Genomic DNA, 18,097 nt, shown 5'->3' on the forward strand with positions numbered 1-18,097 from the left:
TAGCAGGATATCAAAACGCCACGAAGTATGAGGAGATATAATTCTGTTGCGGAAGAGACGAACTGGCTTATGTTTCTGAAAGAAATCAGTTACACAAAATGGTTTTAGTAATATATTTTGCTGCAACCATGATTCAGTTGCATACTGCTATGTTACCTGATCCACATCTACCTGATCATATCTAATTTTAATTATTAAAACCATCTTTTTCTCCATGTATTCTCCATTGTTTAAGCTATTGTATTTTTAAAACTGACGTCGAAAGAACTGGCAAGTTGCAGCAGAACTATATTAAATCTCATTGAAAAGAATGTATTGCTTATAAATGCACTTTAAAAATTACCTGTAACATAAGCAGAGGATGGTTATAAACAAGGCAATGGTCATGCATCCACCTCCAACCGAAGCGGAAATCAGTCCAGTAGTTGAAGTCAGATTCCCATGAGCTGTATGTTTAAGAGCGACAAATATTACATGAATTGTCATAACCATGGAGATAAATACGTCCCTTTATCTAAGGCCTCGCACCCATGAACATACGTATAACATGCATTGAAATGTTCTTGTTGATTTGAACCATAGTTTAATGATGTATGTTAGACATGTTCTACAGTTAGACGATGTTTTTAAATATAAACTTTCCAAAAAGAAGATGTACACTCTCAAAAATAGATACATATGCAGTTTAAAAGTTTTGGACACTTGTTCTATTGTAAATCATTTCAAGACATTGTCAATAATCTGCCCATTTATATATTTTGTGAAATAAATATACTTGAAATGCAGTAATTATTTTCTACATGTCGGATATTCAGATATAATTTTTTATGTTTTCATTTTAGGAAAGAAGTGCAATAAATATTGCTTAACGAAACTGTTTTAACAGCTGTGTTGCAGTTTCTGCCTAATGCAGCCTTCCTGACAAACACAATAAAGGTTGATACTACTGTTCAGCTTGACATGGTACCTTCCATTTATATAGTTCTCTGAGGAACACTCGAGGATAGGTTTTAGAAATTTCACCAAGGGTATATATAACATGTATGTATGTATGTATGTATGTATGTATGTATGTATGTATGTATGTATGCATGTATGTATGTACTTGCATATTTATGGAAGACAAATCTAACTCCAACTCCAATAACAGTTGTCAACGTCAAATTAAGACATACGACTTTTATTGAGAGAACTAAAGTTCAGCAAATCCGATCAGTTGATCTAAGATTAAGACATTTCCATGCTTATTTTATGATGGTGGAATCAATGCTTACTTTCGTAACTTAAATGGCTTTTATATTCCACTGCATATGATCACAAATACTTTTTATTTGTTCTTTAAACATATGCATTAAATAAGCTAATCAAATATTGAATACAAGTGGTTAAAATATATTTCTTTCAGCATGTAAAGTATTATTATTATTATTGTGAACAGTTTGTACCTCTTCCAATTAACAATAACTGTTCTTGAATCGGATATATTTCAGTGTTGTATTCATAGTGTATATGTGCAACTTGTATTTGCTATGATCTCGTCGCACGAGACATAATGGTGATTCACGTCTTGAAATGACTGTTTCACAAAATGTATTGTTCAGTTATAGCCTTTAATCATATTTTAGAAGTAAAATTATTAGATTAATCATAAGATATGCAACTCAAGTACAGGAAAAGTACCCTTTTCACAATTTTCCCCTGTCCATCCAGGTGTACATTGGCATGTGTGGCCATTGTCAAGCTCGTTACAGATTCCGCCATTGATGCATGGGCCGCTGGCGCAATCATTAATGTCTATGAGATGAAATAAAAACCAGAGAAAACAATGCTCAATCAACGAGACAATTGCTTTAAAACTGAATAAAAGGAAAATAATAGTAGTTGTAATTTTAAAGGGAAACCACAAGTCCAACTGTTCTCTAAAGACTTGAAAAAAGAAACAAGACATTCATGCTTAAGGGCGATATTACAGGCTATAAGAAACGGTGTTAAACTAAAAGAGCATACTAATTTTATTGAAAATATATCACATAAATTATATTTCAAGGATAAGTAAGTTACAATTTATAGCATAAACTGGCGTTTAGTATGTTTAATGCAATAGTCCACTATCACTGACATGAAAACATTTCGAAAGAATAATTATGTTATGTTTATATGCAGATCATTTTGATAACTTTACAGAAAATCTAATTATTTAAATTGTGTGATTATAATTCTATAAAAACATACCTATTTCACATTGTTTTCCGGTCCAACCATAGGTACATATACAGAGATATTCTGAGTATTTGTCGTAACATGTCCCACTGTAACAAGGGTTGGATGAACATTCATCTATTTCTACAAAAGAAGATATCAAAAGAGTTAAAAAGTCTTCGTTCCGGATGAAAAACGATTTAATTGCAGGATAGATTGATGAATGAGTTCAAATAATATATCAGAATTGCTTACAAAAACTGGTCCTAATTTGGTAATTACACTTGTTATAGCATCTGAACGTGATAAATTATTAAATAGTCTGCGAAAATGTTAATGGAATTCTTGGGAACTTTTAAAAAATCCTTCCTTGTTAGCAATGAAATTATTCTCGCAAAATGATAACAGTTTGCAAAATAAACTTTTGGTTGTAGGTTACTTTCATTGATGATTCACAACTTAAGAATATTTAATCACATCATTAATTTAGTACCATATCATAACTGGACACCATTTTAAAGAAGCAAATACTATTTTAGACAGCAAGAAAACCAGAAAGATAATGTATGAGTCAACAAAATCTGATCAAATATAGGTGTGTTTGCAAATAGCAAGCCTGGTAGCAGTCATGCAATTCATAATGGAAATAACTGCACAGAATTCTGTGTATCATTATCTTGCACCAGAAACTTTAAGTTAATCTCAAAATTCGTGTATTTAAATATATCTCGGCTAGTACTTAAACAGCCTTCGTTTCCCATTTAACTTCTAGATCAGTTTATTACCGAGAGAACTCTCGTTAATGTATATCCCCTAAACGAGGTGCATGCAGTAATGTTCAGTAAATTGTACTAAAGGACGAGATATCAGTTGATATTATTATCCTTCCTACTAACATAGCGATGATTGCTTTATTAATGCATGGTTACAAATTTTCTCTGCGGCTAAAGTCAGTGGCAATGCATACATCATTGGCTAAGATTGATTGCCCTTACCTATAGAACAGTTTAATCCTTCCCATCCCTTTTTACAGACACACATAAATTCGTCCCCATAAAGCTCACAAGATCCAAATATACAGGTCGTCTCGCAGCTTCCCAAATCTACAATAACATGTTTCAGAATTATACTTTATATAGGAGAATCTGTATACAACAATCAATGTTTTTCTCCAAGGATGTAACTACGTCCGAAGATATTTTATAAGCAACATTTTGGACTACATATTTCTGAAAGAAACGTAAAAAGTCTTGCACTGTACATCCTGATTAAATTCAACATCAGCGTACACATAAATTAGAATTTATCAATCATTTCCTCAGTCCTGTTTCAACTTATTTCTTTCTTAGTGGTATTTAAAACCAACAACTGGATCTTTTCAGGAGGGAACATTCTCCACTTCTTCTCTTTATCGTAAAAGTTCATTGTACTTTTTAGATCTGATATGATAAGTTCGTGTTAATAATGATGATTGCATTTATTTCTTTATATACCAGAATATAGAATACTACCTACGTATAGAATACTGCAAGATTTCCAAAGCAGTGCTCTCTGGAGAAATGGCGTCGTAATCATTCCATACTAAACAAGTGAACTTATCGCCCAGGTCGGAACGATATAGATAGGTAATTTTCAATTTCGATTCTTCGACTATGTATTTTGCGCTGCTGTTAATAGCGTGACCGTTTCTTCTCCACGTATAAGATACCGGAATGAGATGCCCAGGTGGTGTTCCAGTTGTATTTACTTGACAAAACATCATCAGACTAGAATCATCATACACCCCGGCGTTTTTCTGTTTTGATATATCTGGCCTCGGAAATGGAGCTAACAAATAATTATCATGAGATATTTGTGTATATTAGTGTCATTAATTGTTATGCATTAATATATAAACCCTTGAACATATATTGCTTGATTAAAATTAGACCTTGATCTCATATCTTACTTGTTGCAATATAAGACATGATAACCCATAAATTGTCATTATGCCATACATTAGTGTATATTTTGTTTGTAACGTATTATTGCTTGATGAAACAAAGTCCCCAAAGCAGGTTGAAAAAGACACACACACACACACACAAATATATATATATATATATATATATATATATATATATATATATATATATATATATATATATACTACTGCTTTAACCGCAATAAAAATATCTAACTGTTAAAATTCTTTTAGAATATGTTTTCTTTATTGCTTGAATCCTAAATATCATACACATGGAATGAAATTAACTTACACTTTTGTTGAAGTAAACAATGTCATCAGGTATTGCAAGCATACGTCGGACACAATAATTGCCTTTAACATTATGAATACAAAAAGGCTGTGACTGCAATTAAACGTTGTGTACGAAGACAGCCTGGTCGATATTTAGGAGGGAAAATAACCATTATATTTAGAGAAAAGTATCTTCCGTATTTTCAAAACCTTTAAGGCAGACTATCGAGGAAAATTACTGTTTGCTTTACTAATAATTTCATATTTTCAAATACGCTATAAAAATCAGTACATCTGAATTTTCTACCTTTGTATATATTTTTGTGAAGGAATTATCCACAAATCTACAGTTGATTGAATCGAAAACCTCGTCCGCGCATACGGTACCTTCAAAATCTCAATGGATGATATAATCACAGAAATGCATGACCTTATCGTCCATGCCACTTTATTGTGTCAGATTATATTGTCGAATAAAATCTAGACAGTTAAGGTTAACATGCTTCCCTTCAAAATCTGTATAGTCTTCAAATATAAGATAGACGTACTTGAAGAAACTTATTGACAATCAGATTTAAAAGATCTAAATCACCTCCAAGAAAGACCAGGTAACTCCACCAAATTTCAGCCGCTCTTGGCTGAATGCCACTGAAAAATCGTAAATCATTAACGAATCTACATAATTTATAGGAATATTTCATTATTTACAATCGAGGTAAAGAAACAACAATTGTATGCTTTTTGTCGATATTTTAGCCACCATTTTCTTCAAAAAGAGAAATTAATTTAAATATTTCGTTAGTAGAGTCTTTCAGCATGATCAGTTGTCATACAGGATTTATATCAAATGTTTGGCATACAGGATTTATATCAAATGTTTTGTGTTACTATTATTCCATGCCTCACGGATCAATAAATTCAAATTATCGTGTGCCCTGATTTGACACATTGGACCCTACACGTGGTGAACTAAAGGAAACGTGTGCCCTGATTTGACACATTGGACCCTACACGTGGTGAACTAAAGGAAACGTGTGCATATTTTCACGAACTTATATGCAGTTAGTTAAATTTCCCTGATCATTTCGACTAAATCTTGATGTCAAGACACGCGTTGCATAAAATCCGTCTAAACTGAGAAACGAAAAATATAACCTCTGTTTCTACAGAAAAGACTGGAGAAAACCACATACATCATAATATTATTCTTTGATTTGTATAGGCATTTTTACGCAAGGTGGGAAATCATACACTTCCAGCCCGAGAAAGAATTATTTTTCTCTACAATACTCATCGGTTAATCAGATGCTGAATTCGATGTAAATTAAAACATATATTAACCACAGCCTCTGTAGACAGCACTACGCGAAGGCCCTGGATAGTGTGGCAGCAATAGTATATCTGATAACTTATGTAATATGATGATTTTTCATGCATTAGTCAGCAAATCTATTTCAAAATAATGGCCAGTTTGGCGAACATTAATATATATTACATTTATATATATATATATATATATATATATATATATATATATATATATATATATATATATATATATATATATATATATATATATAATTTTCATTTGTTGAAATACAACTGTTTGTTGTTTTGTTTTAAATTTACGCCCACTACTTTATAAATAATTGATATAGTATAATTGGTACATGCTTATTAGCACATTTGGTCATATTAATGCGCGTAATGTATTGTTGTTACACATAAATAACCTGATATATTATTGTTCGTTTTATAAATGTTTTGTGTTTAAATGTAGTTCAGTCATACAGATCAGTCATGTGCAAAATAGTCATTGCAGTTTCGTTTGCGACCAACGGATCTACTGGAAGGCATGCATTGAGATATAATCTTGGGTAGAAAATATGTCAGCGATAATATATAATGTATTTTAAAACAAACATCTTACCAAAAACTACCAACAGTTGACTTCCAACAACTTCATGCATCAAATAACTGACCGATTTATACTGTCCAGCGTCTCCATCGGTGACATTGAACACCAAGAATGATATGATTCCATTGCTGCAGTTGCCATCAAATTGATACTTTCCGTCAAAATGTCCTGTATTAATTACCGGATCTGTTCTGACGCACTGAAAAATCCTTTTACTCATAGGGTTGATGACATTGACATAATAGGCAGATACTTCTTGTCTGTTTATCACCCATCTAATAATGGCGACGCCATTTCTCAAAGCATATGTCGTTGACTCTGACAGAAAGTATACAATAACTATTAATACATGCTTTGTAGAGAATGTAATAGATAGATAAATATATACCTTGTTTCATTCGCTTTATACATACACGGAATCAAAAATTCGAACTATTCCTAGAGTACTCATTCTCTGTTCTAATTTGTTTTAATAGCGCTTGGTTTTTCAATATTGCCATCAGTAAAATTGCATACCTCCTTTCTAAGTCTCTCTCTCTCTCTCTCTCTCTCTCTCACACACACACACACACACGCACTCACACACACGCACATACACACACACAGATATATATATATATATATATATATATATATATATATATATATATATATATATATATATATATATATATATATATATATATATATATATATATATATATATATATATATTGACATATTTCCTCCACTTACATTCAACTTTGCCATCTTACCTTTCTCTGCAAATGCAAGTGTAAGAAACGCGAGTCCAGCCATACAAGAAAGAAATAGCAATATTGCATTTAAAGTCATTATCCGTCATTGTTTGCTTAACACGAAATTGCAAAATGAATGATACTAGCGTTGTCCTATTGTTCTTTGTTGCTGAATAAATGTTTCCTCATTCTAACCTGCTGAAACTGGAAATCTTTTGAATAGCTATCGTATATCTGCTGTGAACGTATCAATGAAATCTATAACACATCTATAACTCGTTGGGTGATCGTGCCGCTTCATTCAAATTATAACTGTAACTTCGTACATGTTATGAATATGTAGTATTTATTTTACATATGTGGCATATATATATATATATATATATATATATATATATATATATATATATATATATATATATATATATATATATATGTATGTATGTTACGGTATGCTACATCTTCGACATGCTTCCAACTTTTAAGTCATCTCTGTTGATCCAAATAATAGGTTTTCTTCTGTAATATTCACTGTAATCACTTTTAATCCGCAGAAGACTGATTGCTTAAAAATGTTCTAGATATAAATTAATTATGGGGATAAACGCACGATAATTCAGAATACTCCACCTTGTCAGATCCGCCAGAGCATTTCAATAGTCAATGCAAATATTTATTCAGCAATGTGTCTATGCGTGATATAATACAATTTACCAAAAATGATTCGGACACAGTTTCTATCCACGAAGGTTTAAATTACAGTGTTAATAAAACGGAAATGACAAAGAACACAGCGACTTGATCTTTGTACCATTTTTTTTTCTTATTTCATTTTATACTGCATTGTACATTTTAAGTGTCAGTCATAGAAGATGTAAAACATCGTTTGCCAATAATTTACACTTGCCTAAGGAGTTTTAGGGTGAATAAATTCTCTAAAAAAGTAGTTCGTTTACACTGATTCCAAATCGGACATTTTTGGATCTAAAATATATATCGCAGACAGGTTTAGATAGTTTCTGATTTTGATAGAAATATCTGATATATTGGACAGGTTTCAGGTTTCAAAAATAGTTTTAAATGTGTATAATATCAATATATATTTTTTTATAAACATTAGAAAGAGCTGCAAAATATTATAAGCAATTAAATAAGATTTACTTTGATATTATCCAACTATATAAAATTTTCCAACCAGTATTGAATTTGGTAGGAACAGGTGCTAGAGAGGAGAAGGTAAGGATAAACAACGACAGAGCAGTAAGAGAAGTAGCACTGGTAGAACTTAAGGCAGAGAAAGCAGTAAAATAATGAAGAGGTCTATGCTAGTCACATTCAATGAAAATTTGACTCATACGTACTCATATATACTTATAACATGAAACCAATGACAATTGTTTCGTTTTCCTGGTAATAAACAACAATAGTGTGGTTTATTAGATTGTGTTTACTGATATGTAAATGTTTTCTTTTGCGTGTATTGTGTCTTTGATGTTGATACTTTATGTCTGGGGGCCCCGAGTGATCGAGTGGTCTAAAGCGCTCTCTGTCACGGATCACTGCCATCTCACCTCTGTCTGCGTGGGTTCGAGTCTCGGGCTCGGCGAATGTGGATATGTGAGAAATCTTGCCGGTAGCTTCTCGTGGGTCGGTGGTTCTTTCAGGGGTTTTTCCGGGTTCTTCCTCCACCATTAATACTGACCGCTATGTATAGCCTATCTTGTGCTGAAAAATGGCGTTAAACCCTATAACAACAGCAACTTTATGTCTGTCAGTGAGGTGTGTATATGTGTTTGTGCAGATCAGTCGTCACAGAAAACTATATACGAGCCTCTTCGCCCGAGATAAAGACATTACGTAACAAAACGTGTAAAGCCAAGCTTCTGTACGAAAGGCTGTTATAAATAATAAAAATAAAAAATAAAAAATAAATAAAAGAAAGATATGTTTGCTTAGGACAAATATTAACACAAGTTATAAGGGAATGATTTGTGCATTATGTATCATCAATTAAAGCTAAAACTAAGATGTTTTATATGAATCCGTTGTTCATATATCAACCTCGAAATAACGAGATATCAGATATATAAATTGCACTGAACAAAAAAGACCATTTTTAATTTAAATACTGTTTACAGTTACCGATAATTGAAAGGTCCTGAGACATACTTCTCACATATTACCATTATTTGAAAGATGCTACAAAACCCTAAATAGCTATATTGAGTCTGCCGTTATTGAAAAGATAAAAGTCTTGATGATGTGTCTGGAAAGGAAAACAAACTATGGAAAATATATGTTTGAATTCATTCAATATGTCACATCAAGACGGAGATAAAATAAGAGACCTATTCTGCAGGAAGTGGGTATTATCATAAAATTACATTTTCTGTCTGTCGGTTTATGTACAGCCTCATACCAGTAACATATATCAAATTTATCAGAAACCGTAGCAGGAATCATACACGCTTTTTAACTTCTAAATTATGTTCGGAATAATAGGGACCGTGAAGAAAATAATCTCTACAATCCAGCAGCCATTTTCTGATTATATAAGAAACACACGCCCTAAACCGATCAACCGCTTTTGATTACAATCTATAAACGCACCCCAACACTCTAACAAAAAATATAATACTGTTTATATACACAAACTGTACTTACATACATGCATAGTATCACACAAGAATGGATATAATGTAATAGAATGCGGGTAAAATAAAAACACTATCATACACACGCAGGCAAGGGTGGGAGTCTTTATAGACACACACTATACCTTCACACACAAACATACCAATCTATAAAAACGTGGGAAGGGTTTTAAGTTATTGGTGTAGACATTCACAAACATGAAGCGCAACAATTGCAAATATATAGTATCTCCCTGAGAAGGCCGTTAGATGTTCTGCCAACTCTCCATTTACTTGTCTCTAAATCTACCTGGTAGGCAACACAGACCGCATAACTTTTGAGAAAAGTTGCTTTGATGAAGAGCACGAACCTAAGGCTAGGAAGTTTGTCTTACTTTCTCCTTCTTCACCTCTAGGATCTAGCCTTTATGTCTCAGCTTTCTGACATTTTCCTGGATAGTTGGTATTGAGGCGCTGAAATATGCTTTTCTTTTTCTCCTGTACCTTGACCCATTTCTCTTCTGCCAAAGCCGACATGATTTTTACTACTACCTCATTTGCTATTTCTTTGATGATTTTAAGAAGCTCGTCTCCCTCTTTTAGTGTCCGAAGTTTAAGTAAATCTGTGGTTCTTACACTCGGTCCAAGAGGTGTCCAAGAGACTCATCGCTGTGGGTAGGCTACCGACTTTGCAGCGCTGGCTAGCCGTTGCTTTTTCACGCACGATCGACAACGAATAGCACAATCGACTGAATGACTGATCTTCCGTTAACGGCGTTATGCCATTCAATCATTTCTGTCGACTAGTAAACAGAGAGTTAGGCCACCTCTCGAATTTCAAAATTTGGCGTGCAAGCACACATTCCGGTAATTGAATTACTGTGTGCACAGCACACTATTGTTCGTCCATTTTTCTGGCATGTTTCTTACATAGCCGTCACATATGAGACAAGAACAACCACGTGGCGACATCGGGTCGGGCATGCAAGCACGGGTCTGGGTCATTTCTGGATGTGCACCGCACACTAACTAGAATCATGTCTGAGCAAGGCGAAGGTTGTTTTTGCTGTAGGGTTTAACGCTATTTTCCAGAACACGAAAGGCTATACATGGCGGCCAGTATTAACGGTGGAGGAAGAACCCGGAAAAAACCCGGAAAGAACCACCGACCCACGAGAAGCTATTGGCAAGCTTTCTCACATACCCACATTAGCCGAATTCGAGACTCGAACCCACGCAGACAGAGGTAAGATGGCAGTGATCCGGAACGGAGAGAGCTTTAGATCACTCGCCACTCGGGGCCCCGCAAGGCGAGGGAGGAAAAGGTCCAACCGGGGACCCGAAACGTGAACGGAACATTTCTGAACGCAATATATATGTTATCATGCCAAATTATCTAAGTCGGGCTGTTCCCTACGATCATTTGTGTGTAAGCCACATATTGTAATTAAGATCATGCTAACCAGTTAAAATTTTCCTACTCGGTATTAAACTGGAATTTAGCGCACGTAGTGTACAATTTTGCCACGTCTAAGTGACCCATCAAAATGTTTGTTGTTTTGGTTGGATAAGAATGATTTACTGTTCTCGAACGTTGGACTAAGGGATTATATTTACATCTTAAACAGTTGTTTTCAAATTGTGTTTTTCCAAATCAGATTGAAGACTATGTTTAAAAGATGCACTGTTTGGTTAGTATCCCTAAAAATGGTTGAGGTCCAACTTCTAGTAGCAGGAGCTGGAACGGCCTCTTAAACTTTATTCTGATCTGCCCATGTCTTCTTCGGTGTGATGAGGTCCATTATCACCAAGGCTTACCGCTGTTGCCGATGCATGATGCGTTCGGCCTGGATGTTATGTACTTTGAACAGATAATTTGTAATCGGTACCACGAGGGGATCTGGACATATGCAGTATGTTTATCCTAATGAACTTGTGTTCTCCGCTAAATGAAGAAAACTCGAGCAGTTGACGAAGACGTCCCCGAATAATTAAGGGTTCGCTTAGAAATGGGTTTCCATTTTTCATCATATTAGGAAACACTGTTCTTAAATCAGGTTTGGCAGGCATCATCATGTAAGAAGAAGAAGACCACGAAGAAGAAGAAGAAACATAAAAAGAAGTGGCAGGAGAAAGCTTCACCGTAGCAAGCTGGATTAACTTCCTCTCGTAATGGCAGCGTTTGTTTGACTGAGACTGTTCTTTATGGGCCGTTCGTTTTCTTGCCAATGTGTGAACGTACTGCAGCACCACAACTACTCTTCTTTTTGGTCAGCCGCCTTCTTGGAGATTTTACTTTATAGTTTTGGTATTATGGTTTTATTTTAAAAGTGAACGAATAATTACAGCTGCTAAAGAGTCACTACCAGCAGATTTAGAAATGCTTTGTTTCTTTTTGTTTCGTTTATTGGATCTGCCAGTTGTTAAAACGCTACTCAAGGTTTATTGTTTGTAGTTAAGATGACGTTATAATTGATGGGGTATGTCAATGAAGCCTAGTAGTAATTGATATGCTGTTAAAATGTTGTCGTGATGCTTCCTTGAGACTTGCTTGGAACAAATGTGCAGGCGATAGTACATTTGTTTCGCGACTCATGGCATAAAATGCGTCAATGAAATCAGATCGAGAATGAAATTGAAAGATTTCTTGTTGAAGTCACTTAGAAAGAAATCAGGCGACTGGTATTTTTATATTTTTTATTTTTATTTTGTGTGGGATTGTACACATTTTGCACAATTTTCTTCATTGTTATTTTCTTCAGGGTATGTAGACACCAGCCTGAGATTTAATTTATTTTTCCTTTTCCCCCGATGGTTCATTATACTTTCTTCCTCTTTCTTTTCCCTCTTTTTCTTTTGCATTCTGTCTAATTGGCTCTGTCCGAGTGTTCAGGATCTCTCATGCCAATATTGCATGACAATCGCAATATTACATTGTAATGTCCCTTCCATTGGTACTCGCCATCAGTAAACACTTGATTACTTTCCTTATAAAATTCATTGTACTTCTTGTTCTCTACTTCTCGTTTGGAAACAAAATACTTCTCCTTAAGTGGCCATATCTGGCTCCAAAGATATTCCAAAAATTGGATTGTTTCTTTTATGTGTTTTTTTAAAGGAATGTAACAATTGTATTTTCTATAGATCGCTGCGGAGTTTCTTCAGTTTTGTGAGGAAGGTACTGAAGTAAATTATATACACCAACTCCTTGTGGCAGCTGAAATTGTACTATGCTGCTTACGATCTGCTCTCTTTTTTCCTACATTTCTAGAAACTGAATATCATTGTCAATAGACATTTCGTCACTGGTGTCAGTTTCTACTTCTAAATTGGAAACTCCAGCCTGCAATATATCAGAAATGTCATGGAAGTGCACACAACATGATAAGTCAGTTTGTTCATTTAGTTTTGTCTTGGCATAGAAATCTGTCACAACAATTTGTGGATTCTTTAGAAGAGCTGTTGAAAGGTTCAGAAACTGCAATCCTTTTTCCTTTTAACTCCGCTTAATACAACAAAAACGTGGCCATACTGAGACATATTTTGGCAGTCAACTGAAACCCTTTCCAATGGATGTCCTTGCTACTGCTGGAAGTTAGCGCAAAAGCCAGCCTTAATGGTAACTGCCAACGTGTGCCATATCTCTCTGTAAGTGCACACTGTGCTTAGTAAAAACACATTGCTTCAAAATACCTGTCGTTTAATTAAACGGAAATTAAAAGAAACATGTGCTGTATTTGATTCCATCACTACGCTTGTAAACCCATTTACACATTTGTCAGATATATTAACAAGCAACAGGACAGGATACCCGACTATCAGGTGTAGTTTTGTTAGTCCATCGCAACATTCGGCATGTGCTGCGTCTCCACTGTAATACAAATGATCCTCACCTGAAAAGAAGATGATGTACAATTTAAAGCAATACAACATATACAGAAACCGATCTTTGTCACCCGTATCCCTTATTATAGGATTATGCCAATTTGGTATGGGGGTGCTGACTTGTGTCTCGTCAAATAATCTCTGTCTTTAAACTCGTCCGCTAGCCTTCAATATGATTAAAAACTAGCCATACCTCATCGATAGAGGGCAGGTAATATTTCCTGAACCTTTGTGTATGTACCATATCACACGGTTTCAAATTTGTATCTTGAATATTTTTTTGGCCAAGAGGGCATGACTCACTAATGTAAACGTTCCTTCATCAATGACCACAAAAGCATCTTATCTGCTGTTTGCCTTCGAAGTGTATACATATATAGTACAATCATAATATTTCAAACTGAAGTTTGGCAGAAATAGATTGAAAGGAAAAGGAATATTATAAATTTGTACTTTAGGAAGAAACTGGGGAGGAAATATGATGTGTTGCCTGCCATTCGATCTTGATGTCCACCCATTAGTAACGAAATAGTTTTGATCTTACATAACTGAGATAATGACTTAAAACTATCAAGTGTAATTTGTTATACTCCCTACGGTTACAATATACATATCTTGAAATGCTCATACGCATGTGTATTAATTTACTCAAAGACTTTCACTTATCGTTTGAGTTTTCGGATTGGACAGTTGGGTGCACCGGTATTATAGACAAAGTTAATGGAGTTCTGAGACTATAATTTATTTTATTTTACAAACACAGTCTGCTTATATTCACTTTCCAGGTTGTGTGCAAATGTTGTGCAAGACCACAACGGGACAGTCCATGTAAATGACCTATATGTATGCTACGAAAAAGAATGAAAATCCAGTGAGGTTCCATGCACGGCAAAACATGTATTTTGTAGACTGCTAATGCAACTGTTCCCTATGAATAAACATACAAGAATCAGCATCATCAATGTAAGAACAAGTGTGTATACCTGGATTTCATATCAAGCAACACAGTTCAGATCGGAAATAGGCAGTGTAGATTTGTCGAGTATTCAACATTACCTGGACCATTCATCAATTTTTATTTCAAAGACTGAATGTTGTGCTGTGATTCATTTGATGCCTAATATATAAACCAATGGTAATGGTGTCATGAAAGAAATCACCTTCAATTTTTGTATTAACGTTTGGGAAATTAAGGTATGTGGACATCCAATCAACAGAAACACGCTGGGCATTTCAAACTACTTTGACAAGACGTGTCAAACTCAAGGAATTATTCTTAAGAAATGTTTGATGCTTTGTTCCCGAATCCCAGTCACTTTAAGACTTAAAAGACAGTAGCAGTTTCATTTTGCTATCTGTAAGGCAATTAAAAGTTAGTCGCACAAAATGAAGTCGTCAATCAAGATTTGTTCAGGTTGATCTATAATACAGCCATAAAGTTAAATCGCCTCCCAGGTCGTTTAATTCATGACGAAGCTTCCATTCATGAAGATTTGGTACTGAATATGAACTGTAATGAAATAAACTGAATAGATAGATATATACTAGAAAGCAAGCGAAAGCATTAAGAACTCTGAACGAGAAAGAGGTAAAACAAACACTTGCATCGAAAGTTTTTAGGTGTCGTTTTTGGGAGACAACGGTTTCAGATTTACCATTGCTCATTATCCTCACGTAGGTGTAAAGGCTTCCGAACTTTACATATTATTCTGGCACATTATTTCAATAGTCTTGGAGTTTCACAGTTAACTGCATTCTCCACCATGGATGTGACCAAAATCGGGACTTTAAAATCTATCTCAACAACGATTTTGATGCTTAAATAAAAATTGACATGAATGCAAATATAATACATCCATTCCGAGAAAAGCACATGCACAGGATTTCTATCATAATGCGAAAAAAAAACTGAGTCATGCAGCACTTAGTAGTGGCATACATTCCATGAACACAGGGAAGATAGTAAAGTCATATCAGTGCATTGGCTGGGACCATTGGCTTAATGCTCGCGCGAACTAGCGCAAAATTAATTGCAAATTATCTTACTCAAATCTACATTCAGAGTCTTCCGAGAAAATGAGAAATCACATTGCTGAGGACTTTTTGAACTGTGACATGTTTAACTTGATACAACAATAAAAATGTTCATTAATAAATGGCTGTGTTCCGAATACTGAATACCTGGACGATAACAAGCAAGCTAATTACAATTTTCAAATATCCAAGGCCTATTATATCCATGTCTTACACCCAAATTTAGTCCTTAATTGCCATTTTACATTATTTTCTATCATGGAGAGATGAAATAGTAGAAACGCCCTTGTCAAAAATGGAAAAAGAAAAATAACTCTAAGTAAAATACATGTCATAGATTTTCCTGGTCAAGGTCTTTGTACAGCCAGTTAGAACTTACAGAAAAACATATTTTACCAAGTGAGGGGCCTGCACAATGGTAATTTAAAAAATGCGAATTACAGCACTTACTCATCCACCATTAAGAGTTTACTTTTTGGATATTCTAGTAAACCAAGAGGTCGAAAATCCAATGCTGCCATTTCAGCAGCTGACCCATACAAATTTGAGTTGGATCCAACTGTAGAGAGGAAAAGGAAGACATTGACTGACTTCAGTAATAATCCAGCTTCATAACAGCGATGCTGTTAAAGTGCTTACAACGCAGTGATACATGCATTGTATACAACATACAACGAACATGACCCGCAAGGAATGATTAGGTTTCCTGCAGTGCAGACCTTCCAATTAACAGAGAGATCTGGCATTCCTAAGATCAACCTCAAAATTCCTTGTGAAAACCGTCACTGGATTCTCTCCAGGCTATACAATCCGTTGCATGCGACCAGGTTACATTATCTTTGCAGAACAAAAGTCAGGTTCAAATCAACGAAGTACTTATTGTTACAGTAAATTAACTGATATACACTATATCTGTTATTTCCAACTTAATTATTGTACCTTTCATTTGGCATCAAGAGCAATTGTTTTCCTTTATCCTTTAGAATATTTGCAAAGAATATGTAGATTTTGATTCAACTGATAGAATTAAAACTGTATCGAAAGACAACTTCTTTCTCCTGGATAGCATGTCCTCTCAAGACAGGTTGACTTTCGTTACAGTTTATAATGACATATAATCAATAAATCTGTGTATTGACAATATTGTCTCTCAAGACAGGTAAACTTTGATAGTAGTGGTCTTTCAAGGTAGGTTTTTCTGTATTTCTCTTTCACTTAAAACATTACAAATTGTTCAACTCTTGTCAATCCCATATTTTTCACAGCTAAGTTTAACTGTTTCGAATTTGTTCGGTAATTTGACCATTCCCAAGCATTATAACAAATTGGTCATTGTCAAGACTACAGCAAGTTCGTTGATTATTTGATCAATAGTTTCATTTTCGACTGCCGTGGAAAATTACAATTTATGTCAAATAAACGTCAATTGGTTTTAGAAATATAATATATATGTACATTGTTCCCTCTTCAGGCCAGCTCATCTAAGACAATTTAGTGACCTTATCAACCTTGAAGGACAAATATGATAAATACTATTATTATTCTACTTAATGAGGGGCAAGTTGGAAGGGATGGCCTATAGAGAAGTTGATATGGCACAAAAATGCTGGTGTACACTATATAATATATATCCATCTATTCTTCTTGATGTATAGTATCCATATATCTATGTTTCTAAGATTTGTCGATTGGTAATCCAAAAGAGAAATTAACTAATCTAAACATTTAATAGGCCTTCGAAAATGTACATGATGTCGTTAGTATTATACACAAGTAATCAAGGCCCGCCTACACGTTTAATACATGTATGGTTTATGTTGGCATTAGAACCAAGTGCAAGAAACATATGAATGTGATTGAGGTCTAGAAAGTGAATGTGAGGGTAATCATACCAAAGTTCTTTGTCATTTATTGTATAGATCTGATTGTCAACTGTTAAAACCCCCTAACCTTCAACTTATATCTTTGAAATATTTGTTGCAAATATAACTGTTCTCCATGGTAACATTTATAGCAATAGCATGATTAGCTCAGAACGGATAAACACTAATAAGATGAAATATTTGGGTTATCTCACATAACATTATGACAACCATGGACGCAGTATAAAGTTGTATTCATGACGATGTGGTAGGAGTCATATGAAGATTTTAAGACGGAAAATATGTAAATGAGAGTTATGGAAGGGCTAGGTTTTATTTACCAAACATAGAAATATAGTCAGTGTAAGCAAAAACTGCACGTTGCTTTACACGTGTTCCTTCATTTCACTTGGGAATTAGAACCTTTGTTACTTTATAAAGTATAATGTTTTGTTAAGAAAATCGAATAAATGCACACACCAATCAGAAGTAATTTGTGTTAAAAATCTGCTTCAGTACCTGGAGATCTCACGAAGTGCTGCAATGAGGTATGGCTCCTCTTCTCTATGTGTAGTCTGTAGTCTGTAGTC

At 34.5% G+C, this 18,097-nt stretch overlaps 1 protein-coding gene and 1 long non-coding RNA gene across 2 annotated transcripts in view; one reads left to right on the forward strand and one right to left on the reverse strand.

Moving 5' to 3' along the window:
• Window positions 1–6,653, reverse strand: part of LOC149798659 (uncharacterized) — a 30,605-nt gene extending 23,952 nt beyond the window's left edge. Inside the window, exons 1-5 of the mRNA XM_089956959.1 lie at window positions 6,369–6,653; window positions 3,195–4,026; window positions 2,233–2,343; window positions 1,681–1,794; window positions 344–446 (exon numbers count right to left, since the gene is read on the reverse strand). Coding sequence (XP_089813085.1) covers window positions 344–446; window positions 1,681–1,794; window positions 2,233–2,343; window positions 3,195–3,240 — 374 coding nt within the window. The 5' untranslated portion in view covers window positions 3,241–4,026; window positions 6,369–6,653. The remainder of the gene's footprint in view (window positions 1–343; window positions 447–1,680; window positions 1,795–2,232; window positions 2,344–3,194; window positions 4,027–6,368) is intronic.
• LOC149798660 (uncharacterized) lies at window positions 811–17,170 on the forward strand. The gene is made up of 3 exons (XR_016420835.1): window positions 811–1,028; window positions 3,696–3,824; window positions 14,397–17,170. It is a non-coding gene; the product is annotated as an uncharacterized LOC149798660 (long non-coding RNA).
• Window positions 17,171–18,097: the final 927 nt, after the last annotated feature.

Source organism: Sinohyriopsis cumingii, chromosome 5 (assembly GCF_028554795.1).
Source record: "Sinohyriopsis cumingii isolate HCF-2022 chromosome 5, ASM2855479v2, whole genome shotgun sequence".
NCBI lineage: Eukaryota > Metazoa > Mollusca > Bivalvia > Unionida > Unionidae > Sinohyriopsis > Sinohyriopsis cumingii.